At 47.1% G+C, this 22929-nt stretch overlaps 2 protein-coding genes across 3 annotated transcripts in view; one reads left to right on the forward strand and one right to left on the reverse strand.

The window, feature by feature from the left end:
- The window catches only part of FAM131B (family with sequence similarity 131 member B), a 125276-nt gene that overhangs the window by 80495 nt on the left and 21852 nt on the right, over positions 1–22929 (reverse strand). For both annotated transcript variants that reach the window (XM_056529094.1, XM_056529093.1), the window contains exon 2: positions 1496–1602. In XM_056529094.1, the coding sequence (XP_056385069.1) occupies positions 1496–1602 (107 nt within the window). The remainder of the gene's footprint in view (positions 1–1495; positions 1603–22929) is intronic.
- ZYX (zyxin) overlaps positions 1–22929 on the forward strand; it is a 270649-nt gene that overhangs the window by 13947 nt on the left and 233773 nt on the right. The window lies entirely within an intron of this gene.

Genomic DNA, 22929 nt, shown 5'->3' on the forward strand with positions numbered 1-22929 from the left:
TCACAGGATCCCGCCGACCTTGCACTGTGCAAGCCAATTTCCAAAAGGATAATGTAAGAAAGAAACCCTCAGGCAACTCTTGTCCATGTAGGTCCATTCTAGCGGTAAGGCCCAAAACAGGATTCCTAAGTGAAGAGCAGACTTAGTGTTTGTTAGCTCCAAAGTCTTATAGATTCATTCAGTCAAGTTCAGACCAGTCTTAAGTAAATTTCAGGAAGCAAGAAGCTAGTCAGAAAGAACTACAAGTCCCATAGTGCCTAGAAGCAACAATGATCCCTAAAGCATCCTTCAGCGAAGTTTTGCATCAAAGGGGTTCTCCGGCCCTGAGACATCTTATCCCCTGTCGAAAGGCTAGGGGATAAGATTTCTGACCGCGGGGGTCCCGCCGCTGGGGACCCCCTGCAATCTTGCATTCGGTACCAACCTCATTGAGCTGCACGCCGCGATGTCAGCTCCCAAACTAGATGCCAGAGTATTGTGATGTCACGACTCCGCCCCCGTGTGACGTCACCCCCCGCTATGCAAGTCTATGGGAGGAGGCGTGACGACAGTCACGCCTCCTCCCATAGACTTGCATAGCGTGGGGGGACGTCACACAGGGGGGCGGAGTCATGATGTCACGATACTCTGGCCCTGTGATTGGCACCCGGTAGTTTGTGAGCTGGTAGCGCGGCGTGTAGCTCAAAGAAGTGGGTGCCAAATGCAAGATTGCGGGGGTCCCCAGCGGCGGGACCCCTGCGGGCAGACATCTTATCCCCTATCCTTTGGATAGGGAATAAGATGTCTTAGGGCCGGAGTACCCCTTTAAATGTCGAACCTTTCCTGTTTATTCTGCAAATTCCTGAGTAAAGTTGAAGCAGTTTCCCTAAACCCTGTATCTGTGGTCGTTATTGTCTTAGCACTTGACCCAGGAAGCTGCTATCCTTAGAGTGTGGAGGTTAACACTACCCTGACGTCACGAATTCTGATTTAGTCATAGCACCAGTGCTTCATACACTCCATTAACCCCAGATCATCGCAATGGTACTTGGGTAACCATAGAAATATCTAACCCAAAAAATTATAATTATAATGCTCATTAGTGTCTGTCAGTAACCATAGCAACATCTGTCCAAAAGCAATAGCAACATTTTGTCCAGGACCAGGAATGTTTCTGTCTCAATCATCCGTCTCTATCATCTGTCTCTGTGTCCTGACCCACATCGGCAGCTGCGGCGTCTTCCTCTATTGGAGCCTCTGCCATAACTTCCTATGGAGAAATCATGCGGGAAAAATGTGCTGACAAGCAAAATGCTGCGGATCCCGGGCAGGTGTACAAAACCTAGAAAGGAAGCGTCTGACGCAATGACATAGATTCGGCCTCATAAATCACCGAGAAGGGGGGGGCACAGGTAACAACAGGAATTTCTAGGGAAAATAAATGCCCAAAACGAAATTAACTCCTTGAGTTCTGGGACCAAAGATGGGGGGGTGGATGCCGTAGACAACATGGTACCTCATTGGATGGTCTGTGAGTGCTGCTTCCGTGGACCGAGCTGTTCTCCATTGTTCCTTGGTCTGCATCTTTAAACCCTTTCCAGTCCAATGTTGCCCCTTCACTGCCTGCGGAAAGACAGAAGGTTTAGTCTGGGGAAGAAATGTCATCATCCTGCCAACCGATCAGTGTGTACAGGGCACAAGGTATAAAGCGGGCATCACAGGCCATTGTTATGTAGCCATGAAAACAAAGACTAGAACAATCAGCAGCAATGAATAATAATTGTATCTATCTCATATCTATTTATCTATCCATAGAAAGGACCGCAGCACACGTGAGATTGAAGTGCAGTATTTTATTGTATCCTTACAACATGCGACGTTTCTGAGGTCTCTCACCTCCTTTCTCAAACATAAGAAACAGACCTCAGAAACATCACTCCATGTTGTAGGGATACAATAAAATACTGAACTTTACTTCAATCTCACGTGTGCTGCGGTCCTTACTATGGATTGATGCTGGATCCCCCCCTAACCAGGAACCCGATGACGGCGTGCACCTTATACGTGTTCTACCTGGGCGGATGTGCTGCTTGTTAGGACTTTTTATCTATCTATCTCATATCTATCTCATATCTATCTATCTCATATCTATCTATCTATCTATCTCATATCTATCTCATATCTATCTCATATCTATCTCATATCTATCTCATATCTATCTATCTATCTCATATCTATCTATCTATCTATCTCATATCTATCTACCTCATTTCTATCTATCTCATATCTATCTATCTATCTATCTCTTATCTATCTATCTCATATTTATCTACCTCATTTCTATCTATCTCTCATATCTATCTATCTCATATCTATCTCAAATCTATCTATCTCATACATATTGATCTCATATCTATCTATCTCATATCTATCTATCTATCTAAAAAATCCAAATAGAAGCAGCACATCAAATAGAATCAGGTGATAGTCAGTATGGGGTGCTCGCCTAATTGGAGCCTGGGTCCACCGGTTCCTTAATCCAAATAGGCGAAATAGAATGCAGCACACCACTGTTGAAGGCAAAACAAATAGATTTATTCCATAGCGTGCAGAGGACTACGTTTCACCGGTCTCACACCGGCTTTATCAAGTCTTGATAAAGCCAGTGTGAGACCGGTGAAACGTAGTCCTCTGCACGCTATGGAATAAATCTATTTTTTTTGACTGCAACAGTGGTGTGCTGCATTCTATTTCGCCTATCTATCTCATATCTATCTATCTACAGTGGGGATCAAAAGTTTGGGCACCCCAGGTAAAAATGTGTATTAATGTGCATAAAGAAGCCAAGGAAAGATGGAAAAATCTCCAAAAGGCATCAAATTACAGATTAGACATTCTTATAATATGTCAACAAAAGTTAGATTTTATCATCATTTACACTTTCAAAATAACAGAAAACAAAAAAATGGCGTCTGCAAAAGTTTGGGCACCCTGCAGAATTTATAACATGCACTGCCCCCTTTGCAAAGCTGAGACCTGCCAGTGTCATGATTGTTCTCAATCACCATCTGGGAAGACCAGGTGATGTCAATCTCAAAGGTTTTAAATGCCCAGACTCATCTGACCTTGCCCCAACAATCAGCACCATGGGTTCTTCAAGCAGTTGTCTAGAAATCTGAAACTGAAAATAGTTGACGCTCACAAAGCTGGAGAAGGCTATAAGAAGATAGCAAAACGTTTTCAGATGTCAATATCCTCTGTTCGAAATGTAAATAAGAAATGGCAGTCATCAGTAACAGTGGAAGTTAAAGCAAGATGTGGAAGACCAAGAAAAATATCAGACAGAAAAGCTCGCAGGATTGTGAGAAAAACAATTCAAAACCCACGTTTGACTGCACAATCCCTCCAGAAAGATCTGGCAGACACTGGAGTTGTGGTTCACTATTCCACTATAAAGAGATACTTGTACAAATATGGTCTTCATGGAAGAGTCATCAGAAGAAAACCTCTTCTACGTCCTCGCCACAAAAATCAGCATTTGAACTTTGCAAATGAACATATAGACAAGCCTGATGCATTTTGGAAACAATTTCTGTGGACCGATGAGGTTAAAATTGAACTTTTTGGCCAGAATGAGCAAAGGTACGTTTTGAGAAGAAGGGGAACAGAATTTAATGAAAAGAACCTGTTACGCCGAGCGCTCCGGGTCCCCGCTCCTCCCCGGAGCGCTCGCAGCATCCTCGCATTTGCAGCGCCCCGGTCAGACCTGCTGACCGGGTGCGCTGCAATATCTCTCTCAGCCGGGATGCGATTCGCGATGCGGGAGGCGCCCGCTCGCGATGCGCATCCCGGCTCCCGTACCTGACTCGTTTCCCGTCTGTCTTGTCCCGGTGCGCGCGGCCCCGCTCCTTAGGGCGCACGCGCGCCGGGTCTCTGCAATTTAAAGGGCCACTGCGCCACTGATTGGCGCAGCAGGCTTAATCAGTGTGTTCACCTGTGCACTCCCTACTTATTCCTCACTTCCCCTGCACTCCCTCGCCGGATCTTGTTGCCATTGTGCCAGTGAAAGCGTTTCCTTGTGTGTTCCTAGCCTGTGTTCCAGACCTCCTGCCGTTGCCCCTGACTACGATCCTTGCTGCCTGCCCTGACCTTCTGCTACATCCGACCTTGCTCTTGTCTACTCCCTTGTACCGCGCCTATCTTCAGCAGTCAGAGAGGTTGAGCCGTTGCTGGTGGATACGACCTGGTTGCTACCGCCGCTGCAAGTCCATCCCGCTTTGCGGCGGGCTCTGGTGAATACCAGTAGCAACTTAGAACCGGTCCACCAACACGGTTCACGCCAATCCCTCTCTGGCACAGAGGATCCACCTCCAGCCAGCCGAATCGTGACAGAACCTCTGTCCAACATTTAAGCATGGGGGTGGATCAATCATGCTTTGGGGTTGTATTGCAGCCAGTGGCACAGGGAACATCTCACGAGTAGAAGGAAAAATGGATTCAATAAAATTTCAGCAAATTTTGGATGCTAACTTGATGCCATCTGTGAAAAAGCTGAAATTAAAGAGAGGATGGCTTCTACAAATGGATAATGATCCTAAACACACCTCGAAATCCACGGGGGATTACATCAAGAGGCGTAAACTGAAGGTTTTGCCATGGCCTTCACAATCTCCTGACCTCAACATAATTGAAAATCTATGGATAGACCTTAAAAGAGCAGTGCGTGATGGACAGCCCAGAAATCTCAAAGAACTGGAAGACTTTGTAAGGAAGAATGGGCAAAGATACAAGAATACAAGATGCAAGAATTGAAAGACTCTTGGCTCGCTACAAAAAGCTTTTACAAGCTGTGATACTTGCCAAAGGGGGCAGTACAGGATATTAACTCTGCAGGGTGCCTGAACTTTTGCAGACGCCATTTTTTTTGTTTTCTGTTATTTTGAAAGTGTAAATGATGGAAATAAAATCTAACTTTTGTTGACATATTATAAGAATTTCTAATCAGTAATTTGTTGCCTTTTGGAGATTTTTCAATCTTTCCTTGGCTTCTTTTTGCACATTAATATAAATTTTTACCTGGGGTGCCCAAACTTTTGATCCCCACTGTATCTATCTCATATCTATCTATCTCATATCTTTCTATCCATCTCATATCTGTCTATCTATCTAAGGCTGGGTTCACACTACAATTTGTAACTACGGTTCCCATATACGGCTTGGAGGATTGGGGGCGGGGCTTAATCGCGGCGCCCGCACTCAGCCGTATAGGGGAACTGTAGTTAATGCATGTCTATGAGCCGAGCAGAGTGAACCGCAGCCTCCGGTCGGCTGCTTTTTCGGCTGTATGCGGTTTCCCGACCGTAGGCAAAAACGTGGTCGACCGCGCTTTTGCCTACGGTCGGGAAACCGCATACGGCCGAAAAAGCAGCCGACCGGAGGCTGCGGTTCACTCCGGTCGGCTCATAGACATGCATTAACTACAGTTCCCCTATACGGCTGAGTGCGGGTGCCGCGATTAAGCCCCACCCCCCCTCCTCCCAGCCGTATACGGGAACCGTAGTTACAAATCGTAGTGTGAACCCAGCCTGAATCCAAAGCAGTCGAGTTGCTGCAGCTCTCTTGAAAAATACGGATAAAAAATGCAATGTTTCAACTGCCCATGCAGCCTTTTTCAAGCATGCTTGAAAAAAGCTGCATGGGCAGCTGAAACGTTGCATTTTTTAAATGTTTGGTTTGGAATAAAAGTTACTATTTTTCACAACAAGAGAGCTGCAGCAACTCGACTGCTTTGGATTTATCAACAGGCTTTTGACCTGGGCCATGAATGCTTGAACCTACTCACTTTACCTGTGAAGTGCTGTTCCACCTCCATTTTTCTTTCCTTAGCTATCTATCTATCTATCTATCTATCTCATATCTATTTATCTATCTCTCTATCTATCTCATATCTATCTATCTATCTATCTATCTATCTCATATCTATCTATCTATCTATCTATCTATCTCATATCTATCTATCTATCTCTCTATCTATCTCATATCTATCTATCTATCTATCTCATATCTATCTATCTCATATCTATCTATCTCATATCTATCTATCTATCTATCTTATATCTATCTCATATCTATCTATCTCATATCTATCTATCTCATATCTATCTATCTCATATCTATCTATCTCATATCTATCTATCTATCTATCTTATATCTATCTATCTCATATCTATCTATCTCATATCTATCTATCTCATATCTATTATCTATCTATCTATCTATCTTATATCTATCTATCTCATATCTATCTATCTCATATCTATCTCATATCTATCTATCTATCTATCTATATATCTATCTATGTATCTCATATCTATCTATCTATCTCATATCTATCTATCTATTTATCTATCTATCTCTTATCTATCTATCTCATATGTATCTGATAGACCTTGTACACAGAACATTGTACAGTGTTTTGTATAGAAAACACAATCTTCCTACACATGAGCACACACTCCTCTCCACTACACGGCACACATGAGCACACACTCCTCCCCACTACACGGCACACACATGAGCACTCACTCCTCACCACTACACGGCACACACATGAGCACTCACTCCTCACCACTACACAGCACACACATGAGCACACACTCCTCTCCACTACATGGCACACACATGAGCACACACTCCTCCCCACTACACGGCACACATGAGCACACACTCCTCCCCACTACACGGCACACATGAGCCCACACTCCTCTCCACTACATGGCACACACATGAGCACACACTCCTCCCCACTACACGGCACACATGAGCACACACTCCTCCCCACTACACGGCACACATGAGCACACACTCCTCCCCACTACACGCAGCACACATGAGCACACACTCCTCTCCACTACATGGCACACACATGAGCACACACTCCTCTCCACTACATGGCACAAACATGAGCACACACTCCTCCCCACTACATGGCACACACATGAGCACACACTCCTCCCCACTACACGGCACACATGAGCACACACTCCTCCCCACTACACGGCACACATGAGCACACACTCCTCCCCACTACACGCAGCACACATGAGCACACACTCCTCTCCACTACACGGCACACACATGAGCACACACTCCTCTCCACTACACGGCACACATGAGCACACACACCTCTCCACTACACAGCACACATGAGCACACACTCCTCCCCACTACACGGCACACACATGAGCACACACTCCTTCTCCACTACATGGCACGCATGAGCACACACTCCTCTCCACTACACGCAGAACACATGAGCACACACTCCTCCCCACTACACAGCACACACATGAGCACACACTCCTCCCCACTACACAGCACACACATGAGCACACACTCCTCCCCACTATACGGCACAAACATGAGCACACACTCCTCCCCACTACACGGCACACACATGAGCACACACACCTCTCCACTACACAGCACACACATGATCACACACTCCTCTTCACTACACGGCACACATGAGCACACACTCCTCTCCACTACACGGCACAAATGAGCACACACTCCTCCCCCCTACACGGCACACATGAGCACACACTCCTCTCCACTACACACAGCACACATGAGCCCACACTCCTCTCCACTACACGACACACACATGAGCACACACTCCTCTCCACTACACGGCACACATGAGCACACACTCCTCTCCACTACACACAGCACACATGAGCACACACTCCTCCCCACTACACGGCACACATGAGCACACACTCCTCCCCACTACACAGCACACATGAGCACACACTCCTCTCCACTACACACAGCACACACATGAGCACACACTCCTCCCCACTACACGGCACACATGAGCACACACTCCTCCCCACTACACAGCACACATGAGCACACACTCCTCTCCACTACACACAGCACACATGAGCACACACTACTCCCCACTACACAGCACACAGGAGCACACACTCCTCTCCACTACACACAGCACACATGAGCACACACTCCTCCCCACTATACGGCACAAACATGAGCACACACTCCTCCCCACTACACGGCACACACATGAGCACACACTCCTCCCCACTACACGCCACAAACATGAGCACACACTCCTCTCCACTACACAGCACACACATGAGCACACACTCCTCTCACTACACGGCACACATGAGCACACACTCCTCTCCACTACACGGCACACATGAGCACACACTACTCCCCACTACACGGCACACATGAGCCCACACTCCACTACACGACACACACATGAGCACACACTCCTCTCCACTACACGACACACATGAGCACACACTCCTCCCCACTACACGGCACACACATGAGCACACACTCCTCCCCACTACACAGCACACATGAGCACACACTCCTCTCCACTACACACAGCACACATGAGCACACACTCCTCCCCACTATACGGCACACATGAGCCCACACTCCTCTCCACTACACAGCGCACACACTCCTCCCCACTACACCGCACACATGAGCACACACACCTCTCCACTACACAGCGCACACATGAGCACACACTCCTCCCCACTACACGGCACACATGAGCACACACTCCTCTCCACTACACGGAGCACACTGGAGCACACACTCCTCTCCACTACACGGCGCACACATGAGCACACACTCCTCTCCACTACACGCAGCACACATGATTACACACTCCTCTCCACTACACGGCGCACACATGAGCACACACTCCTCTCCACTACACGGCACACACATGAGCACACACTCCTCTCCACTACACAGCGCACACACTCCTCCCCACTACACCGCACACATGAGCACACACACCTCTCCACTACACAGCGCACACATGAGCACACACTCCTCCCCACTACACGGCACACATGAGCACACACTCCTCTCCACTTCACGGAGCACACTGGAGCACACACTCCTCTCCACTACACGGCGCACACATGAGCACACACTCCTCTCCACTACACGCAGCACACATGATTACACACTCCTCTCCACTACACGGCGCACACATGAGCACACACTCCTCTCCACTACACGGCACACACATGAGCACACACTCCTCCCCACTACACAGCACACACATGAGCACTCACTCCTCACCACTACACGGCGCACACATGAGCACACACTCCTCTCCACTACACGGCGCACACATGAGCACACACTCCTCTCCACTACACACAGCACACATGGGCACACACTCCTCTCCACTACACGACGCACACATGAGCACACACTCCTCTCCACTACACGGCGCACACATGAGCACACACTCCTCTCCACTACACACAGCACACATGAGCACACACTCCTCTCCACTACACGGTGACAGGACTGAGATGATTAGCGGATGAGAATACTGGCAGTACAGGATGGATTCTGCGCCTCCATAACAATGCCTGGAAGCCTATAGCCCGGCACTTCCGCTTTAGGCACAAACAGAAGCCTTATCCTATGCTGGATGTAAAGTGAGCAGACCCTGCACATTGTTATTACTACACTTTACTTCTGCTCATCCTGAGCTTTCGGGTTCATGAATCAGCTGCAAAGATTCAAACATAAGCAGCCAAGTACAGGTGTGGGGGAGGGGTAATAGGAACAACGAAGGGTTAATCCCTGTTTTAGATCACTGTGATGTCCCCCTATGGGAACAGTAGGGGATAAGGCGACACATGTAATGGAAAAGGTGTCACCAGACATGAATTCGAGTGGTTACTATGTGACATTAAAGGGGCACTCCACTGGAAAAAAAAAAAAAATTAAACCAACTGGTGCCAGAAAGTTAAACAGATTTCTAAATTACTTCTATTAAAAAATCCTAATCTTTCCAGTACTTATCAGCTGCTGTATGCTCCACAGAAAGTTATTTTCTTTTTGAATTTCCTTTCTGTCTGACCACAGTGCTCTCTGCTGACACCTCTGTCCATGTCAGGCACTGTCCAGATTAGGAGAAAATCCCTATAGCAAACCTCTCCTGCTCTGGACAGTACCTGACATGGACAGAGGTGACAGCAGAGAGCACTGTGGTCAGGCTGGAAAGAACTACACAACTTCCTCCGGAGCATACAGCAGCTGATAAATACTGGAAGGATTAAGATTTTTTAATAGAAGTAATTTACAAATCTGTTAACTTTCTGGCACCAGTTGATTAAAAAAATAAATAAGTTTTCCACCGGAGTACCCCTTTAAGAACACATTTTGGGAGCATACATTCTCTCTCTCTCTCTCTCTCTCTCTCTCTCTCTCTCTCTCTCTCTCTCTCTACATATATATATATATATATATATTTATTTATATATATATATCAGTGTTTTCCAACCAGGGTGCCTCCAGCTGTTGCAAAACTACAACTCCCAGCATGCCTGGACAGCCGTTGGCTGTCCGGGCATGCTGGGAGTTGTAGTTTTGCAACAGCTGGAGGCCCCCTGGTTTGGAAACACTGGTATAGATGATGATAGTCATGACAATTGCATCATCACTGACATCATAATCATTGACCCTATCAGCATCAGCACCATCATATCCATAATCATCACTGTCATCAGCAGCACTATAATCATCTACCCTGCCATGACTAGCACTGTCATCATCATCAGCATTGCCATCATCGCCACCACCATGGTTATTATGTCCATCACCATCATGATTGCAAAAAGCATTATCCACATTGGTATTATCTTCACTATCAGTACTGTCTTTATAATGAGCATCACCATCATCATCAATTGCATCATAAGCATTGATATCATCATCATCAACACTGACATCATCATTAATATCATAGCCATAGACTACATCATCAACAGCACCTTAATGCCGCTATCATTAATATAATTATCACAATTATCATCAACATTGTCATCATCATCATCAATATTATTGTTATCACAATTATCATCATCATCAACAACGCAATCATCACCGTCATAGTGGACATGATTATCAGCACTCTGTGACCATGTTGTCAATTATGAACATCATCATCATCATCATATTACTGTATTCTCATCATTGTCATCATCATTATCATCATTGTCATCATCACCATTGTCATCATCATTTTCATAATTTTCAACACCGTCATCATCATCGTCTTAATTGTCATCACCATCGTCATCATTGTCGTCATCATTGTCGTCATCATCATCACCATTGGCTTCATTGTCATCATCATTGTCATCATTTTCAACACCGTCATCATCATCATCGTCACCATCGTCATCATCCCCATTGACTTCATTGTCATCATCATTGACACTATTGTCCTCATCATTGTCATAATTTTCAACACCGTCATCATCATCGTCATCATCATCGTCTTAATTATCATCATCATCGTCACCATCATTGTCATCATCATCGTCATCACTATCGTCATCATTGTCATCATCATCGTCATCACTATCGTCATCATTGTCATCGTCACCATTGGCTTCATTGTCATCATCATCGTCACCATAGTCATCATCGTCACCATTGTCATCATCATCATTGACTTCATAGTCATCATCATCGTCATCATCATCGTCTTAATTATCATCATCATCGTCACCATCATTGTCATCATCACCATTGGCTTCATTGTCATCATCATCGTCACCATAGTCATCATCATCGTCATCATCACTGTCATAACTATCATCATCGCCATCATTGTTATCATCATTGTCATCATCGCCATCATTGTCATCATCGTCACCATTGTCATCATCACCATTGGCTTCATAGTCATCATCATCATCGTTATCATTGTCATCATCGTCACCATTCTCATCATCACCATTGGCTTCATAGTCATCATCATCGTCATCATTGTCATCATCTCCTTCATCACTGTCATCATCATCAATCATTGTCCTCACTGTCTTCATCATCGTTGTCATCATTATCATCATCATTGTCATTATAATCAACCATGCCATCGTGGTCACACGCTATCATCATCATCACCATCATAATGAACATCATCCCCAACACTGTTACATTAATTATTGAAACCATGGTCAAAATTATGAACATCATCATCATCATCAGCATCATGATATCTTCTAAATCATGATCATCATTGTGGTCATCATCATCATTACATATCATCTTTTCCATCATCATCATCATCATCATCAGTGTCATCATGACCAGCATTGCCTTCATGGCCACTATCATCACCAACATCGTCATCATTGTCACCATCATAATTAATGAACATGATCACCAATATTGTTACATTCATCAACATGACCAAAATTATAAACATCATCATCATCATCATCATGTTCTTTTCAAAATCATTGTCATCATCATCATCTATATCAGTGTTTCCAAACCAGGGTGCCTTAAGCTGTTGACAAACTACACCTCCCAGCATGCCCGGACAGCGAAAGGCAGGGTTGGGAAGCCTTGATCTACAAAGTCAACTTTTACGCAAGAGAAAAGTTACTTAAAACTTTAGAATTTTTACATATTCTGTGTCTTTCCTCCACTTCATTCTTTATAAACTATAGAACAGAGTGCCACATATAGGGCCCAATATAAAGTGCCCATCCTCTGTGAACCCATCCAATAAGCAATAGAAGAAGTAGGGTGCCATATTGGCCCAGTAGGGTGACACTTCCTCTTTGAACTCGTCCACTCTTCACCTCCAATGGTCTATAGAAGAAGTAGGGTGCCATACTATTCCAGTAGGCAGACACCTAGGGTGTCATAATGACCCAGTCTGGTGACACATCTTCTTTACCCTCATCCACCAAGCACCTCCAATGTTCTATAGAAGAAGTAGGATGTCATAATAGCTCAGTCTGGTGACCTTTGAACCCATCCACCTAGTACCTCCAATGGTTTATAGAAGAAGTAGGGTGCCATGCTGTGCCATTATAAAGTGCCCATCCTCTTTGAGCTCGTCTACTGAGTACCTCCAATGGTCTATAGAAGTAGGGTGCCATACTATTCCAGTAGGCAGACACCTAGGGTGTCATAATGGCCCAGTCTGGTGACACATCCTCTTTACCCTCATCCACTAAGCACCTCCAATGGTCTATAGAAGAAGTAGGGTGTCATAATAGCCCAGTCTGGTGACACATCTTCTTTACCCTCATCCACCAAGTACCTCCAGTGTTCTATAGAAGTAGGGTGTCATACTGGCACATTCTGGGGACACATTCTCTTTAACCTCATCAACTAAGCACCTCCAATGGTCTATAGAAGTAGGGTATCATAATGGCCCAGTCTGGTGACACTTCTTCTTTAAACCCATCCACCAAGTACCTCCAATGGTCTATAGAAGAAGTAGGGTGCCATACTGTCCCATTATAAAGTGCCCATCCTCTTTGAGCTCATCTACTGAGTACCTCCATTGGTCTATAGAAGAAGTAGAGTGCCATAATAGCCCAGTCTGCTCCTCTTCATACTCATTCACTAAGCACCCACAATGGTCTATAGAAGAAGTAGGGTGCCATACTGTCCCAATATAAAGTGCCCATCCTCTTTGAGCTCGTCTACTGAGTACCTCCAATGGTCTATAGAAGTAGGGTGCCATACTATTCCAGTAGGCAGACTCCTAGGGTGTCATAAAGGCCCAGTTTGGTGACACATCTTCTTTACCCTCATCCACCAAGTACCTCCATTGGTCTATAGAAGAAGTAGGGTGTCATAATAGCACAGTCTGGTGACCTTTGAACCCATCCACCAAGCACCTCCAATGGTCAATAGAAGAAGTAGGGTGTCATAATAGCCCAGTCTGGTGACCTTTGAACCCATCCACCTAGTACCTCCATTGGTCTATAGAAGAAGTAGGGTGTCATAATAGCCCAGTCTACTCCTCTTCAAACTCATTCACTAATCACCTACAATGGTCTATAGAAGAAGTAGGGTGTCATATTGGCCCAGTAGGGTGACACTTCCTCTTTCAACTGGTCCACTCTTCACCTCCAATGGTCTATAGAAGTAGGGTGCCATACTATTCCAGTAGGGAGACACCTAGGGTGCCATACTGCCCCAGTCTGGTGACACATCCACTCTGAGCTGCAGATGGTCTAGAGCAGAAGTAGAGTGTCATACCGGCAACTAGCCACTATGTGTCACTGTTGTACCGCCACATTAGACTACAGCACACCGTCCAAACCCTGGTGCACTATAGGAGGGGAGCCGGAGGGGAATGGGGGGGGGGGGGAGGGGGGGTTATTTTGCCAGTAAAAATGAATGGTAATCTATTCCTTATGTAACTTCACCCTGACAGTCGGTATCGATCAATGTTTCACGCCATTCACTAATCCTTTACCGGATGCCCACCGCGAGTCTGTGTGTGTCACCGCGGAGATGATATCCCCATTGTGATGCCCTGATTGCAGCATAATCTATGTCCCAACAAACGACAGCCTGCAGAGCATCGCCCCCAGATTGTCAGGCACTGCGTACACTATGACGCCAGCCAACCTGGGAATAGGTAACACACACTGAATGCCAAGTAGATGCCATGCGAGCGTTCACAGGGCAGGTGCATTAAGAGGGGCTCAAGCCCCCCCTTTTTGAGTCCCTGATTAGGAGTCTGTTCACACTCCGGTGGCGTACGTCTGCTCCCACACTGCATCATCGTTCGTGCACAAAACACATCCACAACAAAAACACAACACGTCAACGGTCACGTACAAATACGCCCAGGCATGGGGGGCGAACTACAACCCGATAGCGCCCCCAGCAGGGTACACAGCTGCCGTGCACAGAACAATGCTGATCGGAGCGGATGAGCCGCAATGTGTCAGTGCTGAGCGTGCCGTGTAAGGATGCGGTGTGCACCGTGCTGGATCTGGCGCCTTTATTAGTCTATCACAATGCAGTGTGTAGGTTTCGTAACCCCCGGAGCTGCGTGCGCTGCCTGCTGAGGAGGTGTAACGGGCCCCTCGTGTCACTCTACGAGATTTCCCTTTAAGGTCTTTGTCTTAAGTTCAGTGCAGGCAAAGTATTGATCGGGCGAAGGATCTGCCATTGTTAACTCCGGCATTCTCACACGGCTGGGTCACGATCGGGTGTTGTTGCGTTGCAGTGTGCGGGAATTATATTCAAGTTGGGTTGGGTTACCTGATATAGCCGTGTTTCCCAACCAGGGTTCCTCCAGCTGTTACAAAACTACAACTCCCAACATGCCCGGACAGCCGAAGGCTGTCCGGGCATGTTGGGAGTTGTAGTTTTGCAACAGCTGGAGGCACCCTGGTTGGGAAATACTCTGATATAGGGTATACATAGGTTGTACAGGCATGTTAGGAGTTGTAGTTTTCAACAGCTGGAGGCCCCGTTGGTTGGGAAACACTCTGGTATAGAGTATACATAGGTTGTCCGGACATGTTAGGAGTTGTAGTTTTCAACAGCTGGAGGCACCCTGGTTGGGAAACACTCTGGTATAGGGTATACATAGGTTGTCCGGGCATGTTGGGAGTTGTAGTTTTGCAACAGCTGGAGGCACCCTGGTTGGGAAACACTCTGATATAGGGTATACATAGGTTGTCCAGGCATGTTGGGAGTTGTAGTTTTGCAAAAGCTGGAGGCCCCCTGGTTGGGAAACACTCTGGTATAGGGTATACATAGGTTGTCCGGGCATGTTGGGAGTTGTAGTTTTGCAACAGCTGGAGGCCCCCTGGTTGGGAAACACTCTGGTATAGGGTATACATAGGTTGTCCGGGCATGTTGGGAGTTGTAGTTTTGCAACAGCTGGAGGCCCCCTGGTTGGGAAACACTCTGGTATAGGGTATACATAGGTTGTCCGGGCATGTTGGGAGTTGTAGTTTTGCAATAGCTGGAGGAACCCTGGTTGGGAAACACTCTGATATAGGGTATACATAGATTGTCCGGGCATGTGGGGAGTTGTAGTTTTGCAACAGCTGGAGGAACCCTGGTTGGGAAACACTCTGATATAGGGTATACATAGATTGTCCGGGCATGTTGGGAGTTGTAGTTTTGCAACAGCTGGAGGCCCCCTGGTTGGGAAACACTCTGGTATAGGGTATACATAGGTTGTCCGGGCATGTTGGGAGTTGTAGTTTTGCAACAGCTGGAGGCCCCCTGGTTGGGAAACACTCTGGTATAGGCTATACATAGGCTGTCCAGGCATGTTGGGAGTTGTAGTTTTGCAATAGCTTGAGGAACCCTGGTTGGGAAACACTCTGGTATAGGGTATACATAGGTTGTCCGGGCATGTTGGGAGTTGTAGTTTTGCAATAGCTGGAGGAACCCTGGTTGGGAAACACTCTGGTATAGGGTATACATAGGTTGTCCGGGCATGTTGGGAGTTGTAGTTTTGCAATAGCTGGAGGAACCCTGGTTGGGAAACACTCTGGTATAGGGTATACATAGGTTGTCCGGGCATGTTGGGAGTTGTAGTTTTGCAACAGCTGGAGGCCCCCTGGTTGGGAAACACTCTGGTATAGGCTATACATAGGCTGTCCAGGCATGTTGGGAGTTGTAGTTTTGCAATAGCTTGAGGAACCCTGGTTGGGAAACACTCTGGTATAGGGTATACATAGGTTGTCCGGGCATGTTGGGAGTTGTAGTTTTGCAATAGCTGGAGGAACCCTGGTTGGGAAACACTCTGGTATAGGGTATACATAGGTTGTCCGGGCATGTTGGGAGTTGTAGTTTTGCAATAGCTGGAGGAACCCTGGTTGGGAAACACTCTGGTATGGGGTATACATAGGTTGTCCAGGCATGTTAGGAGTTGTAGTTTTCAACAGCTGGAGGCCCCCTGGTTGGGAAACACTCTGGTATGGGGTATACATAGGTTGTCCGGGCATGTTGGGAGTTGTAGTTTTGCAACAGCTGGAGGCACCCTGATCGGAAAACACTGTGGTATAGGGTAGTCATGCTCCAGTGCTTTTACGTTGCACTGTTATGGTTGTAATATCGTTTTGCAGTTTGTAGGTTACGCAGTTGCAGTGTGCAGGTTGTTATACAGTTCAGTGTTTATTGTGCTGCAGTGTATAAGTTATTGTGTTGCAGTGTATAGGTTGTTCTGTTGCAGTGTCCAGGTTGTCATACAGTTCAGTGTTATTGTGTTGCAGTGTATAGGTTGTTCTGTTGCAGTGTGCAGGTTGTCATACAGTTCAGTGTTATTGTGTTGCAGTGTATAGGTTGTTCTGTTACAGTGTATAAGTTATTCTGTTGCAGTGTATAAGTTATTCTGTTGCAGTGTATAGGTTGTTCTGTTGCAGTGTATAGGTTATTCTGTTGCAGTGTATAGGTTGTTCTGTTGCAGTGTATAGGTTGTTCTGTTGCAGTGTCCAGGTTGTCATACAGTTCAGTGTTATTGTGTTGCAGTGTATAGGTTGTTCTGTTGCAGTGTATAGATTGTTCTGTTGCAATGTATAGGTTGTTCTGTTGCAGTGTATAGGTTGTCATACAGTTCAGTGTTATTGTGTTGCAGTGTATAGGTTGTTCTGTTACAGTGTATAAGTTATTCTGTTGCAGTGTATAAGTTATTCTGTTGCAGTGTATAGGTTGTTCTGTTGCAGTGTATAGGTTGTTCTGTTGCAGTGTATAGGTTGTTCTGTTGCAGTGTCCAGGTTGTTCTGTTGCAGTGTCCAGGTTGTCATACAGTTCAGTGTTATTGTGTTGCAGTGTATAGGTTGTTCTGTTACAGTGTATAAGTTATTCTGTTGCAGTGTATAAGTTATTCTGTTGCAGTGTATAGGTTGTTCTGTTGCAGTGTATAGGTTATTCTGTTGCAGTGTATAGGTTGTTCTGTTGCAGTGTATAGGTTGTTCTGTTGCAGTGTATAGGTTGTTCTGTTGCAGTGTCCAGGTTGTCATACAGTTCAGTGTTATTGTGTTGCAGTGTATAGGTTGTTCTGTTGCAGTGTATAGATTGTTCTGTTGCAATGTATAGGTTGTTCTGTTGCAGTGTATAGGTTGTCATACAGTTCAGTGTTATTGTGTTGCAGTGTATAGGTTGTTCTGTTTCAGTGTCCAGGTTGTTCTGTTGCAGTGTCCAGGTTGTCATACAGTTCAGTGTTATTGTGTTGCAGTGTATAGGTTGTTCTGTTGCAGTGTATAGGTTGTTCTGTTGCAGTGTATAGGTTGTTCTGTTGCAGTGTCCAGGTTGTCATTGTTACGCCGAGCGCTCCGGTTCCCCGCTCCTCCCCGGAGCGCTCGCCACATCCTCGCTACTGCAGCGCCCCGGTCAGATCCACTGACCGGGTGCGCTGCGATACCGCCTCCAGCCGGGATGCGATTCGCGATGCGGGTGGCGCCCGCTCGCGATGCGCACCCCGGCTCCCGTACCTGACTCGCTCTCCGTCGGTCCTGTCCCGGCGCGCGCGGCCCCGCTCCCTAGGGCGCGCGCGCGTCGGGTCTCTGCGATTTAAAGGGCCACTGCGCCACTGATTGGCGCAGTTGTTCTAATTAGTGTGTTCACCTGTGCACTCCCTATGTATACCTCACTTCCCCTGCACTCCCTCGCCGGATCTTGTTGCCATTGTGCCAGTGAAAGCGTTTCCTTGTGTGTTCCTAGCCTGTGTTCCAGACCTCCTGCCGTTGCCCCTGACTACGATCCTTGCTGCCTGCCCCGACCTTCTGCTACGTCCGACCTTGCTCTTGTCTACTCCCTTGTACCGCGCCTATCTTCAGCAGTCAGAGAGGTTGAGCCGTTGCTAGTGGATACGACCTGGTTACTACCGCCGCTGCAAGACCATCCCGCTTTGCGGCGGGCTCTGGTGAATACCAGTAGTAACTTAGAACCGGTCCACTAGCACGGTCCACGCCAATCCCTCTCTGGCACAGAGGATCCACCTCCTGCCAGCCGAATCGTGACAGTAGATCCGGCCATGGATCCCGCTGAAGTTCCACTGCCAGTTGTCGCTGACCTCACCACGGTGGTCGCCCAGCAGTCGCAACAGATAGCGCAACAAGGCCACCAGCTGTCTCAACTGACCGTGATGCTACAGCAGCTACTACCACAGCTTCAACAATCATCTCCTCCGCCTGCTCCTGCACCTCCTCCGCAGCGAGTGGCCGCTTCCGGCCTACGACTATCCTTGCCGGATAAATTTGATGGGGACTCTAAGTTTTGCCGTGGCTTTCTTTCACAATGTTCCCTGCACTTGGAGATGATGTCGGACCAGTTTCCTACTGAAAGGTCTAAGGTGGCTTTCGTAGTCAGCCTTCTGTCTGGGAAAGCTCTGTCATGGGCCACACCGCTTTGGGACCGCAATGACCCCGTCACTGCCTCTGTACACTCCTTCTTCTCGGAAATTCGAAGTGTCTTTGAGGAACCTGCCCGAGCCTCTTCTGCTGAGACTGCCCTGCTGAACCTGGTCCAGGGTAATTCTTCCGTTGGCGAGTACGCCATACAATTCCGTACTCTTGCTTCCGAATTATCCTGGAATAACGAGGCCCTCTGCGCGACCTTTAAAAAAAGCCTATCCAGCAACATTAAAGATGTTCTGGCCGCACGAGAAATTCCTGCTAACCTACATGAACTCATTCATCTAGCCACTCGCATTGACATGCGTTTTTCCGAAAGGCGTCAGGAGCTCCGCCAGGATATGGACTTTGTTCGCACGAGGCGTTTTTTCTCCCCGGCTCCTCTCTCCTCTGGTCCTCTGCAATCCGTTCCTGTGCCTTCCGCCGTGGAGGCTATGCAGGTCGACCGGTCTCGCCTGACACCTCAAGAGAGGACACGACGCCGCATGGAGAATCTCTGCCTGTACTGTGCCGGTACCGAACACTTCCTGAAGGATTGTCCTATCCGTCCTCCCCGCCTGGAAAGACGTACGCTGACTCCGCACAAAGGTGAGACAGTTCTTGATGTCAACTCTGCTTCTCCACGCCTTACTGTGCCTGTGCGGATATCTGCCTCTACCTTCTCCTTCTCTACCATGGCCTTCTTGGATTCCGGATCTGCAGGAAATTTTATTTTGGCCTCTCTCATCAACAGGTTCAACATCCCGCTGACCAGTCTCGCCAGACCCCTCTACATCAATTGTGTTAACAATGAAAGATTGGACTGTACCGTACGTTACCGCACGGAGCCCCTCCTAATGTGCATCGGACCTCATCACGAAAAAATTGAGTTTTTGGTCCTCTCCAATTGCACTTCCGAAATTCTCCTTGGACTACCGTGGCTTCAACGCCATTCCCCAACCCTTGATTGGTCCACAGGAGAGATCAAGAGCTGGGGTACTTCTTGTTTCAAGGACTGTCTTAAACCGGTTCCCAGTACTCCCTGCCGTGACCCTGTGGTTCCCCCTGTAACCGGTCTCCCTAAGGCTTATATGGACTATGCTGACGTATTTTGCAAAAAACAAGCTGAGACTTTACCTCCTCACAGGCCTTATGACTGTCCTATTGACCTCCTCCCGGGCACTACTCCACCCCGGGGCAGAATTTATCCTCTGTCCGCCCCAGAGACTCTTGCTATGTCTGAATACATCCAGGAAAATTTAAAAAAGGGGTTTATCCACAAATCCTCCTCTCCTGCCGGAGCTGGATTTTTCTTTGTGTCCAAAAAAGATGGCTCCCTACGTCCTTGCATTGATTACCGCGGACTTAATAAAATCACGGTAAAGAACCGCTACCCCCTACCTCTTATCTCTGAACTCTTTGATCGCCTTCAAGGTGCCCACATCTTTACCAAACTGGACTTAAGAGGTGCTTATAATCTCATCCGCATCAGGGAGGGGGACGAATGGAAAACTGCATTTAACACTAGAGATGGACACTTTGAGTATCTGGTCATGCCCTTTGGCCTGTGCAACGCCCCTGCCGTCTTCCAAGACTTTGTTAATGAAATTTTTCGTGATCTCTTATATTCCTGTGTTGTTGTGTATCTGGACGATATCCTGATTTTTTCTGCCAACTTAGAGGAACACCGCCAGCATGTCCGCATGGTTCTTCAGAGACTTCGAGACAATCAACTTTATGCCAAAATGGAGAAATGTCTGTTTGAATGTCAATCTCTTCCTTTCCTAGGATACTTGGTTTCTGGCCAGGGACTACAAATGGACCCAGATAAACTCTCTGCCGTCTTAGATTGGCCACGCCCCTCCGGACTCCGTGCTATCCAACGTTTTTTGGGGTTCGCCAATTATTACAGACAATTTATTCCTCATTTTTCCACTATTGTGGCTCCTATCGTGGCTTTAACCAAGAAGAATGCCAATCCTAAGTCCTGGTCTCCTCAAGCGGAAGACGCATTTAAACGGCTCAAGTCTGCCTTTTCTTCTGCTCCCGTGCTCTCCAGACCTGACCCATCTAAACCCTTCCTATTGGAGGTTGATGCCTCCTCAGTGGGAGCTGGAGCGGTCCTTCTACAAAAAAATTCTTCCGGGCATGCTGTTACTTGTGGTTTTTTTTCTAGGACCTTCTCTCCGGCGGAGAGGAACTACTCCATCGGGGATCGAGAACTACTGGCCATTAAATTGGCACTTGAGGAATGGAGACACCTGCTGGAGGGATCAAAATTTCCAGTTATCATTTACACCGACCACAAGAATCTCTCCTATCTCCAGTCTGCCCAACGGCTGAATCCTCGCCAGGCCAGGTGGTCTTTGTTCTTTGCCCGTTTTAACTTTGGAATTCATTTTCGCCCTGCCGACAAGAACATTAGGGCCGATGCTCTCTCTCGTTCCTCGGATGCTTCGGAAGTAGAGGCCTCTCCGCAACACATCATTCCTCCTGACTGTCTGATCTCCACTTCTCCAGCCTCCATCAGGCAAACTCCTCCAGGGAAGACCTTCGTTTCTCCACGCCAACGTCTCGGGATTCTCAAATGGGGTCACTCCTCCCACCTCGCTGGCCATGCGGGCATCAAAAAGTCTTTGCAACTCATCTCTCGCTTCTATTGGTGGCCGACTCTGGAGACGGATGTTGTTGATTTTGTGCGGGCCTGTACTGTCTGTGCCCGGGATAAGACTCCTCGCCAGAAGCCTGCTGGTCTCCTTCACCCTCTGCCTGTCCCCGAACAGCCTTGGTCTCTGATTGGTATGGACTTTATTACAGACTTACCCCCATCCCATGGCAACACTGTTGTTTGGGTGGTCGTTGATCGATTTTCCAAGATGGCACATTTTATTCCTCTTCCTGGTCTTCCTTCAGCGCCTCAGTTGGCAAAACAATTTTTTGTACACATTTTTCGTCTTCACGGTTTGCCCACGCAGATCGTCTCGGATAGAGGCGTCCAATTCGTGTCAAAATTCTGGAGGGCTCTCTGTAAACAACTCAAGATTAAATTAAACTTCTCTTCTGCTTATCATCCTCAATCCAATGGGCAAGTAGAAAGAATTAACCAGGTCCTGGGTGACTATTTACGGCATTTTGTTTCCTCCCGCCAGGATGACTGGGCAGATCTTCTACCATGGGCTGAATTCTCGTACAACTTCAGAGTCTCTGAATCTTCTTCTAAATCCCCATTTTTCGTGGTGTACGGCCGTCACCCTCTTCCCCCCCTCCCTACTCCCTTGCCCTCTGGTTTGCCCGCTGTGGATGAAGTGACTCGTGATCTTTCCACCATATGGAAAGAGACCCAAAATTCTCTTTTACAGGCTTCATCTCGCATGAAAAAGTTTGCCGATAAGAAAAGAAGAGCTCCCCCCATTTTTTCTCCCGGAGACAAGGTATGGCTCTCCGCTAAATATGTCCGCTTCCGTGTCCCCAGCTACAAACTGGGACCACGCTATCTTGGTCCTTTCAAAATCTTGTGCCAAATTAATCCTGTCTCTTACAAACTTCTTCTTCCTCCTTCTCTTCGTATTCCTAATGCCTTTCATGTCTCTCTTCTTAAACCACTCATCATCAACCGTTTCTCTCCCAAACTTGTTTCTCCCACTCCTGTTTCCGGTTCCTCTGACATCTTCTCCGTAAAGGAGATACTGGCCTCCAAGACGGTCAGAGGGAAAAAAAATTTTTTGGTTGATTGGGAGGGCTGTGGTCC

This window comes from Hyla sarda, chromosome 7 (assembly GCF_029499605.1).
Source record: "Hyla sarda isolate aHylSar1 chromosome 7, aHylSar1.hap1, whole genome shotgun sequence".
Taxonomy (NCBI): Eukaryota; Metazoa; Chordata; class Amphibia; order Anura; family Hylidae; genus Hyla; species Hyla sarda.